This window comes from Ovis aries, chromosome 15 (assembly GCF_016772045.2).
Source record: "Ovis aries strain OAR_USU_Benz2616 breed Rambouillet chromosome 15, ARS-UI_Ramb_v3.0, whole genome shotgun sequence".
Lineage (NCBI taxonomy): Eukaryota > Metazoa > Chordata > Mammalia > Artiodactyla > Bovidae > Ovis > Ovis aries.
In genome coordinates, this window is record NC_056068.1 from 63,133,659 (window position 1) to 63,151,983 (window position 18,325).

General features: G+C 47.5%; 1 protein-coding gene across 1 annotated transcript; it reads right to left on the minus strand.

The window, feature by feature from the left end:
• Window positions 1–5,437: 5,437 nt before the first annotated feature.
• Window positions 5,438–7,468, minus strand: C15H11orf91 (chromosome 15 C11orf91 homolog). Its single transcript, XM_004016389.6, has 2 exons — window positions 6,886–7,468; window positions 5,438–5,688 (listed from the first exon to the last, which is right to left on the minus strand). Exons 1-2 carry the CDS (start codon window positions 7,379–7,381, stop codon window positions 5,603–5,605), a joined length of 582 nt encoding a protein of 193 aa, XP_004016438.3. The 5' UTR covers window positions 7,382–7,468; the 3' UTR covers window positions 5,438–5,602.
• Between the last annotated feature and the right edge of the window lie 10,857 nt (window positions 7,469–18,325).

Below are 18,325 nucleotides of genomic sequence, written 5' to 3' on the forward strand. Positions count from 1 at the left end.
CAGATTTGCTGTTCCATCTAGCTCAAACAAGTTACCGCTGGAGAGAATGAACGTCAGTCCCCCACCCATGGGCTGTTTCCTCTGTTCACCCTCTACACTGATGCCCTGAGAGTACAAGCTGCTAATCTGATTGGCTGAGGTCCAGGACATTCCCTGGGCCTTGCATCATCAGTGGTTGAGACTCCATGCTCCCACTGCAGGGGGCACAGGTTGGATCCCTGGTTCAGGGGAACTAAGTGTCATGGATGCATTTTCTGGATTCCTCTCTAGTCACTTGGCCTCTGGTTGCTGCACCTGGATGTGCTGATGCTCGGCTGTGGACGGGATGGAAGTCCAGTGACAAAAAAAAAAAAAAAGCCTGCCTTCATGAGCAGATATCACTAGGCTCTTCTTTCCTACCTCTTCCATGTGGGTAACTAAGTGGGCAGACAAACCAGAAGCAGCAGGGGGCTTCAGTCATACCTTCAGCCCAACTCTGAATGTTCCAAAGCAGCTTTCCTTCTAGCTCAGCTATCAGTGATTTTTCCTGTTTATCTGGCGGTGTGTTAGTAAATGTTTAACAACCAACTTTTTATGGAGGTTGGAAAGGGTAGAGAGGACAAGAACAATCTGCATTTGTACATTTGCCAATTTCCATAGTGTAAATACTCTCACTGTGGCCAGTTTCAAACCATCAACACGGACGTTACTCAGAAGGAATGTAACATTAGTACACTGTTATACAGTATTTCCACCATACAGACCCAGGAGCCATAAATACCTTTAAGAGCACGGGTAATTGTGAAATGGAGCAAATAATTAGGGAGTGCTGAATTTTGAATATTTATTACCTTCATTTTTAATATTGTTTGCTTGTAAGTTGATAAAAGTTAATTTTTAACAAGGGCTGTTTTTACAACCGGCTTACAAAATTCCTCAAAATTTAACCATTGGCTTTCATGAGCTGTTCCAGCTGGCTCCAGCATGAGCCAGCCTGCATTTATCTATTATTCCGTGCATATGGTGTTTGCTTCACCTGGACCCTTATCTTGTTTTCAATTGCCAAGCATCCTTCTCTTTGCTATACAGCCTCTTCCATTCCATTCTGTTCAGGACGGACTGAGAATCACAGGACCTGCCTCCTCCACCATCCTGATAACAGGACGTGTGGCCAAAGCCATGGGATGAAGGGACAAGCGATGGGGCTGAGTGTGGGCATTCCTGGGACCTTGACTGTGATACCATAAGACTGTCAACTCATCTTCAACATTGGGAGACAACTCAGCCCACTCCCAAACTATGTCCTCCCGGTATTGAACCTAACGTTTCCTTCTGGTGACTCACTAGGGCTTCCCCTATGTCTGTGCTATGAACACTGCAGGAAGGCCTGGGAGAACCTTGATAAGCCTGACTTCTAATCCTCACTCTGCCGTTGCCTAGCCCTGTGCCCAGGGGTGGCGGAGGGTGTAAGTCACTACACCTTTCAGAGTCTCTGTCCCCTCATTTGTAAAACATGCCAAGGATGGTTCCTATATCACAAGGTGCTAGTAAGAATTATTATTTTTTGCCATGCCACAGGGTTTTCTGGACCTTAGTTTCCTGACCAAGGATTGGACCCATGCCCCGTGTGGTGAAAGCATGGAGTCCCAGTACTACTAAGAAGTAGACTGTTCATGTTAACTGCCTCCCTCTGTGCCCAGGATGCACTTAATTGGTGGCCAGTTTTATGAGTTTGGATGGATGGGGGTGGGGGGCAAAGGAGGCTCTGGGGAAGAAATGGGAAATGGGCCCCCAGGCAGCTCTGCCCTCCTTGAGCTTGCTACTGAGTTTTCCTGACTCTCATTAAGAGTCCCCAGCTCCCCTCACTGGACTTGCCAGCCTGAAGTTTTCTAGAACAAGGGAGCTTCTCTTGCATCAGCCAGCTTGGGGTAATGGGAATCTAGCTTCCTCCTAGTGAGGGAAGACAGGACCTGGAATGCCCAGGATGGGAGAACTCCCAGGGGTTGTGAATTCTGGGGTTGTGAACTGCCACAGTTGTGAATTCTGGGGGACTGTCCAGACTTTGCTCACCCTATACTGGGTTTTGGAAACACTGAAATTCGTTGCTAAGGTTTAGAAGCTGGAGGCTTTGGCCTGACATTGGGCCCACACTCCTGGCTGTGGGCAGCAGTGGCTGAAATGCCCCTGTAGTCAGGCAGCAGCTCTGTGGCTGGCCAGCCTCTGCCTGGCTCCCGGTACCCATGCCCAGGATCTCCAGCTGGGCTTCACAGACATGCACATTTGTGTCCTCAAGTTGGTGGTCGCTGCACAAACTCTGGGGCAAGTGTATGTAGCCTCTGGGGCTCCACCACCCCATCATCATCAGGTGATAACCTCCTGCTATTAAGGATAAACCATCTCTGCTTCCATCCAAAGCCAATCTGTTGAAAACCCAGGGCCTCCCTGGTGGCTCAGTGGTAAAGAATCCACCTGCAATATGGGAGACCTGGGTTCAATCCCTGGGTTGGGAAGATCCCCTGGAGGAGGGCATGACAACTCATTCCAGTACTTTGGCCTGGGGAATCCCCATGGACAGAGGAGCCTGGTGGGCTACAGTCCATGGGGTCGCAAAGAGTCAGACATGACTGAGCAGCTAAGCATATTAACAATAAACCATCTCTGCTTCCATCCAAAGCCAATCCCTCTACTATAAACTAGACCTGACCCCTCTCATCCACTCAAGGACACCATTCCAGCAATTCCTCGTCTCTCTGAAGCCATAGGTTAAATCCATTTCACCTGTCTTCACTAATTAAGTTTGTTTTAAGATTTGCATGTTCTCCCAGCAGCATGAAGCCTAAACAGTAAGATGTTAGCCTGAGTTATTGCCCAGAAACTTGGAGGCTAATTCGATCTGAAAGAGTTAAGATAGGATAGGACCACTGACCCTCTAACTGGGACTGCACCAGGGTCCCCTCAGGAACTTTTTGACATCAGAGGGCTCAAACCCCCCTGCTCAGAATGTACAGAGGTGCATAGGCAAGTTATGCCTGCACAGGAGGACAATTCCTGAATCTATTCCCAATCACATCCCCACATTCCCCACACCTCCAGCTGACCTGAATCATCTTTATTTGTAATCCCATAAATACCCTAGCCCCTTGCCTTTTGGGAGCAGACTTATGACTTGTTCTTTCAGCCTCTCCTCCAGTTGTCTCACAAATAAGACCTCTTTTTGCTGCAAACACTGGTGTCTCAACATTTGGCTTGCTGTGCATCAGGCAGTGACCTCTTCTACTTTGTCAGTTTTTCTCCCTCTAAGGGGTCATTCTCTATCAGACAAACGCATGGTCATTTCTTTCTTAAAACACTCTTATCTTGACCCTGCTTGCCCTGCCAATTGTTTCTATCTCAGCTCTTGTTGCTAAGTCACTTCAGTCATGTCCGACTCTGTGCGACCCCATAGATGGCAGCCCACCAGGCTCCCCCGTCCCTGGGATTCTCCAGGCGAGAACACTGGAGTCGGTTGCCATTTCCTTCTCCAATGCATGAAAGTGAAAAGTGAAAGGGAAGTCGCTCAGTTGTGTCTGACTCTTCACAACCCCATGGACTTCAGCCCACCAGGCTCCTCCGTCCGTGGGATTTTCCAGGCAAGAGTACTGGAGTGGGGTGTCATTGCCTTCTTGGATCTCAGCTCTATCTGAAGCTGAACTTCCTATAAAGGCATCTACTTCCTGTCTCTAATTCCTCTCCTCCCATTCTCAAACAACTGCAGTCAGGCATCAACCCCTTTTGCTCAACCAAAACTGCAAAAGCAGCAATACAAAATCGTGCTGCTAAATCCTCAGCATGTTGCAAATGCTCAAGCTCCTCTTGACCCATCAATGCTATTTGTCAGACTCCCTCCGCTTCTCCCTCCTACTTCACATGTCTTTGAAGACACCTGGCTTACCAGCTGTTGTTGTTTAGTAGATAAGTTGCGTCCAACTCTTTTGTGACCCCATGAACTATAGCCGGCCAAGCTCCTCTGTCCATGGAATTCTCGAGGCGAGAATACTGGGGTGGGTTGCCATTTCCTTCTCCAGGGGATCTTCCCGACCCAGGAATCGAACCCATGTCCCCTGCATTGGCAGGTAGGTTCTTTACCTCTGAGCCACTATGGGAGCCTGGCTCACCAGCTACTCTTTTCCATTCTCCTCTGAAAGAAGCCCAAACTTCACAGATTCTTCAGCTACGATCTAGGCTGCTGGCATAGTGAAGGCACAAGGGGGTCGAGAAGCTAAGCACCCAAATGGAAGATTTAGGTTTTGTTTTTAGGCTTCACTGTGTGGCATGCAGGATCTTAGTTCCCCAACCAGGGATCAAACCCATCTCCTCTGCACTGGGAGCATGGAGTCTTAACCACCAGGGAAGTCCCGGGAAGATTTGTTCCAGATCAAAGATTTGTTCTATCAACTATGTTCTCCTTCGTGTGCTTGTGCCACTGGGTCCTTGCTCCTCCTCACCATAGAGGCAGCACCTGACAGCAGGGGACCCAGCAAGGGGGAAAGGGGAGGAATACTGCACCGCTGCTTCTCACTTAGCTGCATTAATTCCAACAACCTCCTAACTGTTTTCTCTTCATCCCTGCTTACTCTGTTCTCAACAGCACAAATCAGAAGCTGTTACTCATCAGCTCAAAACTCTCTACTTTCCATCCCACTCAGAGTAAAATCCCTGGGTCCTTTACCATGTTTGTAAGGTCCCATGCGAATGGACCCTCTCTGCACTCATCTTTTCCTCCCTCCCCTTACTCCTGGCTCCAGCCGTCTACACTCTCTGCTGACCCTCAAACCTCCCAGTGTGCTCCCACCTCAGCCTTTGCACCTGCCCTTCACCCTGAAATGCTCCCCTAGGGTGTCTCCTGGCTATTGCCCTCAATCTCCATCAAACACTGTTTACATGTTCTCTCTTCAAGAAACCCTGCTTTCCTCCCAGTCTCTAACCATCCTCATCCCTACTTTTTGTTTTCCCCTTTGCCTGTCATCCTCTGATACCATATTCTGATTTACTAATAATATTTGCTGTCTGTATCCCCACCCCCAATCCCAAGAGCCTAGGAAGGTGCCTAACACATAATAAGCACTCAAATACTTGACTATATGAGTGTCTAGGAAGGACCGTGCCTTTCATCAGATTAGCAAAGAGTTTTGTGCTCCAAAAAAGCATTTACATATTATAAAACATTTCTAAGGACTAAAGCTGTTTGAAACCAAACTAACCCCTTGTTCCAGTCCTCAAAGAGCCTTTCTGAATAGGGACATGGCAACAGAACCAAATATATGTTGCCCTTGGCTTTTTCCAGTCCCCCTGACTTGACAGTGTTGGGGATTCCCTCCTCCCCTGGTCTTGGAAGCCCCTGAATGCTGGCTGGGCAGCAGCCTCCAGCCCCCACGAGAGCACTCCCCCCAAGCAGTGGCACAGACAGGAGACCATGAGATTTACCATGCAAGTGGGCACTGTATGTGGAGGACGTGCTGGGAGCAACAAGAACAGCAGGAAATACAGAACAGAAAATAACGATCTTTGAAATGGCAAAAACAGGACACATTATCTAAGCACTAACACCTAAGGAGGCGGCTGCCAGGCTCTGGTGGGCAGCTCCTCAGGAGAGAGGGGCAGACTTCTTTCCAGTCTGCCTGGTCTTCAGGCCTTGTAACTTTTCATCTTTCAGCGCCTTCAAGAATTTATCTGCAGAAGACCAAAACAAACTTAGATGTAGGAGAGAGAAGGGCTTTTTTCTAACACTTCCAAAGCTAGCTTTGGGGAAGCCACCATGTGCTTCCCCACATGAGTCCCAAACTTACTCAGACCCAAGATGGGTGAGAGGGGGGAAACCCCTAAGAGCCAAAACACATACAAGTGGAGAACTATGTGGTTGAGAAATTCAGGACTTGGAAAGTCCAAGTATTCTAGGAGTTTTCTTCTTGAGGTAGTGGGGAAGGGGACATCAGAGAGTGCCTGATGAGTTGTGGGACCGTTCCCATAGCCACATGTACCTAAACATGTAGTTTACTTCACAATGGTGGGGATGGTCTTTCTAGACCCATCTGCCTTCCTCCATGGTCAAGTGCTAGCCTTAGCCAGACCAGGTGTTGGCAAAGACAAAGTCTGTTGAACAGCCTATGGCTCCTGAATATTCCACAGTGCAATCTGGTCCTTCTGGGAGTGAAACTGGATTTAACAACCTCACTCTGGAACAGGGAGGACTCAGACAGTTTGCACACTAGAGGAATCCTGCCCACATCAGCACACTTGGTCTGCTCTGGTCTGTCTAAGTCTTTAGACCTAAGACCAGATGGCAGAGGCCAGGACCCTGGTGAGAGGGCAGCCAGGGGCATCACAGGAGGTGACCTTCCAGCATTGAGAAATGGATGATCCCAAAGCCCCTTGGTGATCGTCCTCAGCCTCCTAGGTCTTGCACCTCTCCCTAGAGATCAAATGACCCTCACCTACTTCCCCTCCTTCCACTGAGGACCCCAAGTTAAGATAAACACTGAGCCAGGTCTCTAGAAACAGGGGTTGTCTGTGGGGGTGGACCCCCCCCAGGGTGGTGGTACTACTGTGAAGGAGGCTTAAAGTTCAACCTGGGGGTTGTGATGGACCGAGTTCCAGGTTTAGAGCTCAGAGTTCAAAGTAACAAAAAGGCTCAGTTCGGAGGGAGGTTGGAACTTGGGGCAAAAGGGTCCAGATTTACGGTGGGGGAAGAAATTGGTTGAAATCCAGAACGAAGCGTCTGGATTCCGGGGTGGGGAGAGGTATTGGTTTGGGATCCGGGGTTCCTGGGAACTGGAGTCTGAGCCTAAAGGCCACACTGCGAGTGAGGGGCTCAGGGGACACGGAGCCAAGGAGGGAGCCAAGGCAGGCTAAGGCGCCGAGGTCACGCACAGCGCTGGGAGTCGAAGCCGTCCCCAGTTATGGTGAGCAGCTCCAGCTCCTTAATCCGGATCTCCAGCTCGCACAACTCCTCAGGGTGGGAGGCAGAGGCTAGCCGGGAGGTCGTGGGGCCAGGAGCCAGCGGGGTGGCCGCTGCCTCAGGCCTCGGCGGTGGAGAGTAGAAGAAGCGCAGAGGCTCGTAGGGGATGGAAGCCAGGCCGGAGGGCCAGGGAGGGGGACAAGGGCGCTCACTAGGGGGACCCAGGCCGGGTGGCGGCGGGGGTGCTGAGGCCGAGGGTGCCTGGGGCAGTGACCGGCCCCCCGCTGCCGGCGCCCCTCCCGCCGGCGCCCCTCCAGCCTTCAGGGGCACGAAGAGCTTTTTCCAGATGTTGAAGTCGCTGAGCGGGGACGAGGAGATGCCGCGGTCGTAGAGAGACGGGAAGTAGAGGGGCGGAGCCGGTCGCTGGCTCATCGTGGGGCTCTGGCAGCCGCGCCGCCCCTTCGGCATCGTTTGAATGGGAAGCTGCGTGGGAGGAACCCCGTGCCAAGAGACGCGAGCCCCGGCCCCCAGCCCGAGTCGCCGGGATTCCGAGGTTCCACAGGCCACGCCCCGAGGGAGCAGCCCCGCCCCCAAACAGTCGGGGTTTTCAAGTCCGGCTGGCCACGCCCCAGAATGTGGCCCGCCGCCGCCCCCTGGAGTGAGAAAGGCCGCCCTAGTAGAGGGAACTGGGGAATCTGGCAGGTCCGTTCTGTTGTGCCGCTCATCCCCTACCTGCGATCACCCACCGTCCTCCACGACAGCACCTCCACGTCCTCTGCCGGGGTCCAGCCCCAGTGGATCCAGGGAATTCGAATTGGGGATGGAGTTGGAGTCTGGGAAAGGATTATTTAATTAGAAATATAAACAGATTAGGAAAGAATAGTGTAGTAGGAAAATTAGTGGAGAAAAGAGGCTGAATAACTTGGTTTACGTGGAAAACTAATAAAACCTCGAGACAAGAGGTTTGCACCATCTACTTAGGCCACTGGCGCCCACTTGAATAGCGGAAGGTGCCCCACCTTGGGCTCCCTCTCACGTGGATCTTAGAAGCCAGGGCAAGTAAGTAGACTTGGTGAGCCTCCGTGCTCCAGATGGGAATTCAGCTGCAAAAGGGGAGAAAAGAATGACATGGGGGAGCCCAGCATCAGTGCAAGACTCACAACTTTATTTTCAAAATCAGCTTATATACCCCAAGTTGTATATAAAGAAATAATGGAATATGCAGAGTTATGCAGGAGCAGCAGTCCTGACCCTCATTGAGACCAGGTTGTTTTTTTGCATACCTTCCCGTATACAAAAGGTCTCAGGTGGTTTACATTATCTTCTGGCCAAGAGGCCTGTTAACATTTTTATGGCTCTCTTCCTAGATAAATGTCTATCAACCAGAAAACTGTTTTTCCCTAGAAGAGTTTTTTCTTTACTCTGCATCGCCCTCAAAGTACTAAATAAAGTTACATTCCTGTAGAACAAAGGTGCAGTGGGTTATAACAAAGATCTAATGTTGCTAAAACCAGTTCTACTACCTGTTTTTTCTATATACCAACTATATCTACAAATAAAAGATATGAAAATTTGGCAGCAAGTATTGGCTCAACAAATGAAACCTTTAATCAGTCCTAGTCTAATGATTTTGACCCCTCAGAAGCCCCTACATTCCTAGGATGTTTTAAGCCTCCTGTGCCTCTCGAGGTCAGGAGGCCACAAACAATCACATGCGCAGCTGTAAGAGTCCAGCAGGCAGGCTAGAAAGCCATCAGAGGGGTTTTTGGATTGAAACACTCTTACTATGCCCAGGAGATTTATTATCTAAAAGCTCTAAATTAACTTTTTCCAGAAAAAGGTGGTGGGGGGACAGCCCCCGTTAATGTCGGAAGAGTAGGTGGAAAGCATAACACAGTAAAGCAGGCAGACTCTGGTTTTTGGGGGTGGATACTCAGGAAATTCCAGGGGGAACCCCTGAAACCTGATCACGCCCTTGCATTTTGTCAGGCTTCCTTCCTCATGACCTTTGCCACAGGTGGGATTCCTCATGCTGGTTCCTGGCAGTCCTCCACACCCCGGCCAGGTCCCGCCCCAAGAGTCCGGCTACCACCACTGAATTTCACAAGCCTCACTCGCATTATTGCACCCCTGACTCCTGCTCTCTCATCCCACTATAACCTCATCCAAAAGTAGGAAGCCACGAGCTGGTCAGAACTCCAAGAGGAAACTTTCTTCAGTCTCGCTCTCCTTTCATGTGTTTGTGCCTGCATGTGTGTGGGCATGCTCAATCGTGTTAGACTCTTTGCGACCCCCACAGACTGTAGCCCACCAAACTCCTCTGTCCACAGAATTTTCCAGGCAAGAATACTGGAGTGGGTTGCCATTTCCTAGCCAGGGGATCTTCCCCACCCAGGGATTGAATTTGCCTTGACAGGTGGATTCTTTCCCACTGTGCCACCTGGGAAGCCCCTCTCCTCTTATAGGGAGGGAAAAAAAAATCCTAGAAACTTGCCCCCTGCATCAGCAGACTTCTCTTACCACCCCTCCTTGCAGAGAAGTCTGGGGAAACAAGTATCTGACTTTTCATTCTCTATAACCAAAAAAGCAGGTTGATGGGACTAGCTGTCAGAACCAACGCAAGTTTTCACCAAATTTCCCAGTGTTGTGGACAATTCTGGGAAAAAAAGAGAGAGCCTCTTATGGATTTGTAATAGATCTGACCTAGGTGTCTTTAGTGAAATGCAGTTTAATTTTCTTCTTAACATTGCTTATCAGGAGCTAAAAGGCAGTCAACAAACCACCAAAAGGAAATTCTGCAGAGCAACCCTCAAACAGCTCAGTTATTTTTCCAGGTGACTTGGATATACTGCCCAAGGATATGCCCAGCTCATTTAAATAGTAGCCTGTATTAGTCATAGACAGAAAAACCTCTGCCTAATGATACTGAGGTGAAGGAACAAAGATGGGTGGGTGCCAGTTTAGTCTGTTGGTCAGTTAAGATCTTAAGTCAGATCCAAGCCCAATAGCAAATATTGTGTGTGTGTATGTGTGTGTAGCAGCAAAGCAGAGTCAAATGTCCTGGACTGGCAAGTTGCTTGACTTCTAAGATGGTTTTCTGCAAAATAAAAGAACCAGGTGGCCTCATAGGGTTGTTTCTGATGATCAGATGGAAGACAATAGTGTGTGTGAAGAACTTGTAAACGTATGTATTCTGTCCAAATATAAGAGCAGTTCCCATTGAGGGGCTTGTCTGAAACTAGTAAGCTTTTTTCCCCATACTCACCTGTAAGCTTCTTGAGGGCAAGGATCTGGCCCAAGGATCTTATAATGCTGGGCATATAATGGTGGTGGTGGAGTGGTTTCGTCCCCAAGTTGTGTCCAACTCTTGTGACCCCATGGACTGTAGCTCTCCAGGCTCCTCTGTCCGTGGGATTTTCCAGGCAAGAGTACTAGAGTGGGTTGCCGTCTCCTTCTCCAGGGGATCTACCCAACACAGGGATCGAACCCAGGTCCCCTGCATTGCAGGCAGATTCTTTACCAACTGAGCCACCAGGGCATATAATAGGACTCAATAAATATTTGGGCACTTTTAAAACAGTGTTATGTATTGTGGGACCTGAAGGAGATCAGAATATACCACCACAAAATATACCACTTTGGCATAAGAATTATTTTAAGTTGAAGTTAATTGAGAAAAAGCAGACACAAGAGTTACTCTGTCCTCTCCTTTTCTGCCTAAAAGCAGAGCATAAATTTCCCCTTTTAAAGGTTACAGAATTTCCTTTGTAAAAATAAAATAAATTTCCCTTTGTGGAGGTGTCCCCAACCCCTTCTCCCATGCCAGAATAAGGAGACAACTCATCACTGGAAATGGCCCTAACTTGAGTCTGCATAACAGAGCTTTACCAAACAAACTTTATCTTCCATAAGTTTCCCCCATTTATTGGGTTGGCCAAAAATTTGTTTGGGTTTTTCTGTAAGATCTTACTAAAAAACTTGAATCAATTATTTGTCCAATCCAATATTTACCTTCCCACAATTTACCTAGAAATGAAAATTCCTGGAAACCCAAGCCCTTTTTCCCTTTGTCTTGTTTACAGTTTATCACCCTTTGTTGAAATGGTTTAGGAGCTCTCAAGCCTAAACACTTCTTTGGGTTTTCACTACTGTTGTGTAAGTCTACGTCCCAACCAGTAACGCTGAAGAAGCTGAAGTTGAACGGTTTTATGAAGACCTACAAGACCTTTTAGAACTAACACCCCAAAAAGATATCCTTTTCATTATAGGGGACTGGAATGCAAAAGTAGGATGTCAGGAAACACCTGGAGTAACAGGCAAATTTGGCCTTGGAATGAGGAATGAAGCAGGGCAAAGGCTAATAGAGTTTTGCCAAGAAAATGCACTGGTCATAGCAAACACCCTCTTCCAACAACACAAGAGAAGACTCTACACATGGACATCACCAGATGGTCAACACCAAAATCAGATTGAGTATATTCTATGCAGCCAAAGATGGAGAAGCTCTATACAGTCAACAAAAACAAGACCAGGAGCTGACTGTGGCTCAGATCATGAACACCTTATTACCAAATTCAGACTTAAATTGAAGAAAGTGGAGAAAACCACTAGACCATTCAGGTATGACTTAAATCAAATCCCTTATGATTATACAGTGGAAGTGAGAGATAGATTTAAGGGACTAGATCTGATAGATAGAGTGCCTGATGAACTATGGAATGAGGTTCATGACATTGTAGAGGAGACAGGGATCAAGACCATCCCCATGGAAAAGAAATGCAAAAAAGCAAAATGGCTGTCTTGAGGAGGCCTTACAAATAGCTGTGAAAAGAAGAGAGGTGAAAAGCAAAGGAGAAAAGGAAAGATATAAGCATCTGAATGCAGAGTTCCAAAGAATAGCAAGAAGATATAAGAAAGCCTTCTTCAGCGATCAATGCAAAGAAATAGAGGAAAACAACGGAATGGGAAAGACTAGAGATCTCTTCAAGAAAATTAGAGATACCAAGGGAACATTTCATGCAAGGATGGGCTCAATAAAGGACAGAAATGGTATGGACCTAACAGAAGCTGAAGATATTAAGAAGAGGTGGCAAGAATACATGGAAGAGCTGTACAAAATAGATCTTCACGACCCAGATAATCATGATGATGTGATCACTAGTGTAGAGCCAGACATCTTGGAAAGTGAAGTCAAGTGGGCCTTAGAAAGCATCACTATGAACAAAGCTAGTGGAGGTGATGGAATTCCAGTTGAGCTGTTTCAAATCCTGAAAGATGATGCTGTGAAAGTGCTGCACTCAATATGCCAGCAAATTAGGAAAACTCAGCAGTAGCCACAGGACTGGAAAAGGTCAGTTTTCATTCCAATCCCAAAGAAAGGCAATGCCAAAGAATGCTCAAACTACCGCACAACTGCACTCATCTCACACGCTAGTAAAGTAATGCTCAAAATTCTCCAAGCCAGGCTTCAGCAATACATGAACTATGAACTCCCTGATGTTCAAGCTGGTTTTAGAAAAGGCTGAGGAACCAGAGATCAAATTGCCAACATCCACTGGATCATGGAAAAAGCAAGAGTTCCAGAAAAACATCTATTTCTGCTTTATTGACTATGCCAAAGCCTTTGACTTTGTGGATCACAATAAACTGTGGAAAATTCTGAGAGAGATGGGAATACCAGACCACCTAACCTGCCTCTTGAGAAATCTGTATGCAGGTCAGGAAGCAACAGTTAGAACTGGACATGGAACAACAGACTGGTTCCAAATAGGAAAAGGAGTACATCAAGGCTGTATATTGTCACCCTGCTTATTTAAGTTCTATGTAGAGTACATCATGAGAAACGCTGGGCTGGAAGAAGCACAAGCTGGAATCAAGATTGCCGGGAGAAATATCAATAACCTCAGATATGCAGATGACACCACCCTTATGGCAGAAAGTGAAGAGGAGCTAAAAAGCCTCTTGAAGAAAGTGAAAGAGGAGAATGAAAAAGTTGGCTTAAAGCTCAACATTCAGAAAACGAAGATCATGGCATTTGGTCCCATCACTTCATGGGAAATAGATGGGGAAACAGTGGAAACTGTCAGACTTTATTTTGGGGGGCTCCAAAATCACTGCTGATGGTGACTGCAGCCATGAAATTAAAAGATGCTTACTCCTTGGAAGAAAAGTTATGACCAACCTAGATAGTATATTCAAAAGCAGAGACATTACTTTGCCAACTAAGATCCGTCTAGTCAAGGCTATGGTTTTTCCAGTGGTCATGTATGGATGTGAGAGTTGGACTGTGAAGAAAGCTGAGCGCCGAAGAATTGATGATTTTGAACTGTGGTGATGGAGAAGACTCTTGAGAGTCCCTTGGACTGCAAGGAGATCCAACCAGTCCATTCTGAAGGAGATCAGCCCTGGGATTTCTTTGGAAGGAATGATGCTAAAGCTGAAGGTCCAGTACTTTGGCCACCTGATGCGAAGAGTTGACTCATTGGAAAAGAGTCTGACGCTGGTAGGGATTGGGGGCAGGAGGAGAAGGGGATGACAGAGGATGAGATGGTTGGATGGCATTACTGACTCAATGGATATGAGTTTGAGATGGCTGGATGGCATCACAGACTCGATGGCCGTGAGTCTGAGTGAACTCCAGGAGTTGGTGATGGACAGGGAGGCCTGTCGTGCTGCGATTCATGGAGTCGCAAAGAGTCGGACACGACTGAGAGACTAAACTGAACTGTGTAAGGCCCACATGTGCATACATAATAAATCTTTTCTCTTGTTAATCTGTCTTTTGCTGCTTTGATTCTCATGACCCAGCTACTGAACCTAAAGTAGCAGAGGAGGTTTTTTCCCACCTCTACAGAACTGTAGTAAAGGTAAGAACCAGGGTCTGAGACTCAGACCTGGGACCAAGCTGTGAATCCACTGTGTATTTGGCTGTGTGGGTGAACCTTTCTGAATCTTAGTTTTTCATCCATACAGTGGAAATAGAAATGGTACCTACTTGCAATGGGTTGGCAAGATTAAATGAGACAACCTAAGTACCTGGGCATAGTACCTATATTAGCTCTTGTTACATGTTGAAGATCCTTAGAATGGAAAGAGACTTTGCATTAAGTTTTATTAAATTATGTAATATAATCAGATGTTTTTATGTGTATTTCTCCTTTCAAAGAGAGAAAGCTTCCAGATGTTTTTTCTTAGCTCCAAGATAATCTAAAGATTTGACACTGGATGGCTTTAATCATAACACCATTGTGTTAGAAAATGGGTTTATAAAGAGGTTGCTTCCTGTAACAAGCACACTGCAAGAAAACTCAGGTGCCACAATGAGATAAACCTGAGTTTGGAGGTGAAGTCCAAATGGAGCCATAAAAAATCATGGTTGTTAAGAAAAACGCCTACAGATTATTTCTGCAAGCAAAGGTCCAGGAAATTCAAGTTGCTAAAGAAAAGATAAAGCAGGCTTATGTTCATTTTAAACAGAATCTTTCTCTCCTGGAGTCCAAAGCTGTTGTATAATCTGCCTCTCCCCCCAAATCCCCATTTAGTGCCATCGTATTGGGCTTGAGGGATTCAATTCCTAACACCCCTGTCCCCTGCTTGCATTTGGAACCAAGACACACTTGAGGCCTTTTTTGCTGATGAAGTTCAGTTGGAAGAAGTGGTTAGCGGTCTGGCAGCCAGCTAGGCTTACTGATACTGCACTTCTCAATTGACCTCACCGACCAGCGCAAGGCCCTGTCCCTTTGTGTGCAGAGAAAGGGCCTTCATAGGCACAGTGAAGAGACTGCCAAGAACCAACCCGATCCTTTCTCTGAACTCTCTAAGCAGGGCTGTCCTTTCTCCACTCTAGGGGAGAGGGGCCAGGAGCGTCACTCTTCATAAGACATCAGGATGGAAGTTCCTCCCAACACTGACTTAAACTCTATTTACCTAGTTTGCCTCGTTGCAGTTGGAGTTTGTAAAATTTCCATGGCCACATCCCTCTCCAGCCTGGCGGTCCTGGGGTGCTGTCTGCCTGGCTCCCTGAGTCGTGGGACTGCTGCAGATGGTACAGAAGACTTCCCTGGGAGTACCCCTTCCCTCCATCACTCTAGTTCTGCGTCTAGATACACTGCTGGCCAGCACACCTCCTCTAGGGTCTCTGCCTCTTCAGGGGTACATCGGGAGTTTCCATGCTTGCCTTGGCTCTGGATGGCTTTTAGGGAAATACAGTGGCTTGGAATATAACAGAGTTGTTATGGAGAGAATGTTTGTGTCCACTCAAATTCTTATGATGGAAAAGGCAATGGCAACCCACTCCAGTACTCTTGCCTGGAGAATCCCAGGGACGGGGGAGCCTGGTGGGCTGCCATCTATGGGATTACACCGAGTCAGACACGACTGAAGCGACTTAGCAGCAGCAGCAAATTCATATGAAATCCTGACTCCCATTGGGAGGGTAGTAGGAAGTGGTTATGTCCTGAAGACACAGCTCTCATACATGGGATGAGTGTCCTGAGAATAAAAGAGCTCTCTTGCCCTTCCACCATGTGAGGACACAGAAGACCACTGCCAGTGAACCAGGAAGTACACTCACCAGACACCAAGTACACTGGAGCTGTTATCCGGGACTTCCCAGCCCCCAGAACTGTGAGATAGAAATGTTTGTTGTTTATGCCACGCAGCCTATGGCATTTTTTATATAGCTGCTTGAACAGGCTGACACAAGAGTCAATGCTTGAATCCGGACTCTTTGTTACTCCAAGAAAATCATGCTAGCTCCCTGATCCTCCGTCTTCTGACCTGGAAATCGAAGACAGTATCTGCTTGATAAGCAGTACCTGGGACACATCTCTGCTGCTCAATGAGGTGTGACTGATTAGTTTTCACTTCCACATGGATTCCTTTGTTTATCATGAGGTCCTGGTAAGTTAATGAGAAAAATGGATCAGGAGGGGTCCCTCCTTGAAAATCAGACCCCCTCCAGGCTGAGAGGGCTTCCCTGGTGGCTTAGATGATAAAGAATCTGCCTGCAACGTGGGAGAACTGGGTTCGATCCTTGGGTTCAGAAGATCCCCTGGAGGAGGGCATGGCAACCCACTCCAGTATTCTTGTCTGGAGAATCCCATGGATAGAGGAGCCTGGCAGGCTACAGCCCATGGGGTTGCAAAGAGTCAGACATGACTGAGTGACTAAGCAGCAGCAGCAGCCAGGTTGAAAAGCCCTATACCCTAGAAGCTGATTAAGACACTGATAGGGAAACCACAGAATGCATTTCAGGACGTAGTGCTGAAGGTTCTCCCATCTTCGTGAAGAAATAATTCAGTGAGAGGCAGAGTGATAGATTCAGTTCAGTTCAGTCACTCAGTCGTGTCCAACTCTTTGCATCCCATGGACTGCAGCACACCAGGCCTCCCTGTCCATCATCAACTCCAGAGTTTATTCAAACTCATGTCCATTGAGTCAATGATGCGATTCCAACCATCTCATCCTCTGTCATCCCCTTCTCCTCCTGCCTTCAATCTTTCCCAGCATTAGGGTCTTTTCAAGTAAGTCAGTTCTTCACATCAGGTGGCCAAAGTATTGGAGTTTCAGCTTCAACATCAGTCCTTCCAATGAATATTCAGGACTGATTTCCTTTAGGATAGACTGGTTGGAACTCCTTGTAGTCCAAGGGACTCTCAAGAGTCCTTTTAGTTACTGAAACTTCTGAGAAATCCAAGTGGGCAGGAAAGGGAGTGCCACCCTGAGAACTTAGTGGGCTGCAGTTCTTTAATCAAAGGAAGAGGTGGGGGTGAAGACCACATTGTTCCTCATTCTTAAGTGGAAGAGAGCGTCCATCAGCTCCTCCTCTACACTTAGTGGGGGAGCTTTCTTATCTCTACATAGTCAAACTGGAACTGTGGTCGTTGTTGTTCAGTTGCTCAGTCGTGTCCAACTCTTTTTGACACCATGGACTGTAGTCTGCCAGGCTCCTCTGTCCATGGGATGCTCCAGGCATGGAGAATACTGGAAGGGATTGTCATGCCCTTCTAGGGGATCTTCCCAAACCAGGGGTTGAACCCAGGTCTCCTGCATTGCAGGCAGATTCTTTACCATCTGAACCACCAGAGAAGCCCAATGGCACTACAGAAATGAGAAACAGGTGGTAACATATACTAAAATATGGCAAATCATGTCATTTCAGTAAAATGTCACCTTTCTCCCATATGTGTGTGTGTGTGTGTGTGTGTGTATATATATATATATATATATTTTTTTTTTTCCCCCTGTTTTGGCCACATTGGGTCTTGGTTGTGGCATGTAGTATCTTTAGTTGCAGCATATGACCTCTTAGTTGTGGCATGTGGGATCTAGTTCCCTGACCAGGGGTTGAACCCAAGCCCCCTGCACTGGGAATGCAAAGTCTTAGCCACGGGACCACCAAGGAAGCCCCCACCTTTCTTCTATATTTCTGCTCTTAGTACATGCAGAAAGAGCCCCTTCTTGAGAATCATTAACTTGATTTTGATTTGGGTATGATACAGGTCTTATTCCATCATCGTCTTATTGTTTGGGGGCATGTCTCATGCTTCTGAGGCACAGCTTTGTTGCCAAGCAAGTCTGTGTGGTTTTGTTGCTAGGCAAAGCCTGCTTGCTTTCTTTGCTAAGCAAGCCCGCTTTCTCGAGTGATCATTAACTTACTGGAGTCTTCCATGGAGTTAACTATTTAGACATCTGCTTTGTCCCTTTACTCTGTCCTTATGGTGTGTGTGTTAGTTGCTCAGTAGTGTCTGACTCTTTGTGACCCCATGGACCCCCCAAGCCTGCCAGGCTTCTCTGTCCATGGAATTTTCCAGGCAAGAATACTGGAGTGGATTGCCATTCCCTTCTCCAAAGGAACTTCCCAACCCAGGGATCAAACCCTGGTCTCCTGCATCACAGGCAAGATTCTTTACTGTTTGAGCTACAGGGAAGTCGTCCCTTTGGTAGTAAACATATAGAGGCTACTGTGTACCAGGTACTTGTCATCACTCACTTTATCTAACAACCCCTAGAAGTAGGTGTCATTATCCCCATTTTCCAGATGTGGAAACTGAGGCACACAAGGTTCAGTTAACTTACCTGAGGTCCTGGGCTGGTTGGCATCAGAGCTGGAGTTCCACACAGGCAGGCTGACTCCAGGCACCACGCCCTCCGACAGCTTCCCAGAAGTTGCCTCAGCCCTCAGGCAAGGCCACTTTCCTGGCCTCTGGCTTCCCATCCTCTTCTTGGCAGGGGGCTGGCTCTAACTGGAAGTTGTTTGTACCACAGTTCAAGGGCCGGCTATTCCGGGAACCATGGAACAGTCTTTTCTTTATTACTTATTTGAATTAACCATTGTGTTGGTCTGAACCTCGGGGGTGGGGCAGAGGCATTCCCACCTCCCTTCCCAACACCCACTATTTCAAGAAAGTT

Excerpts from the sequence above, each read along its gene's own strand:
- C15H11orf91 (XM_004016389.6), bottom strand. The coding sequence starts at position 7,381 with ATGCCGAAGGGGCGGCGCGGCTGCCAGAGCCCCACGATGAGCCAGCGA. Across the intron at positions 5,689-6,885 it reads CGGCTTCGACTCCCAGCGCT|ATAAATTCTTGAAGGCGCTG; the intron begins GTGCGTGACCTC and ends GGTCTTCTGCAG.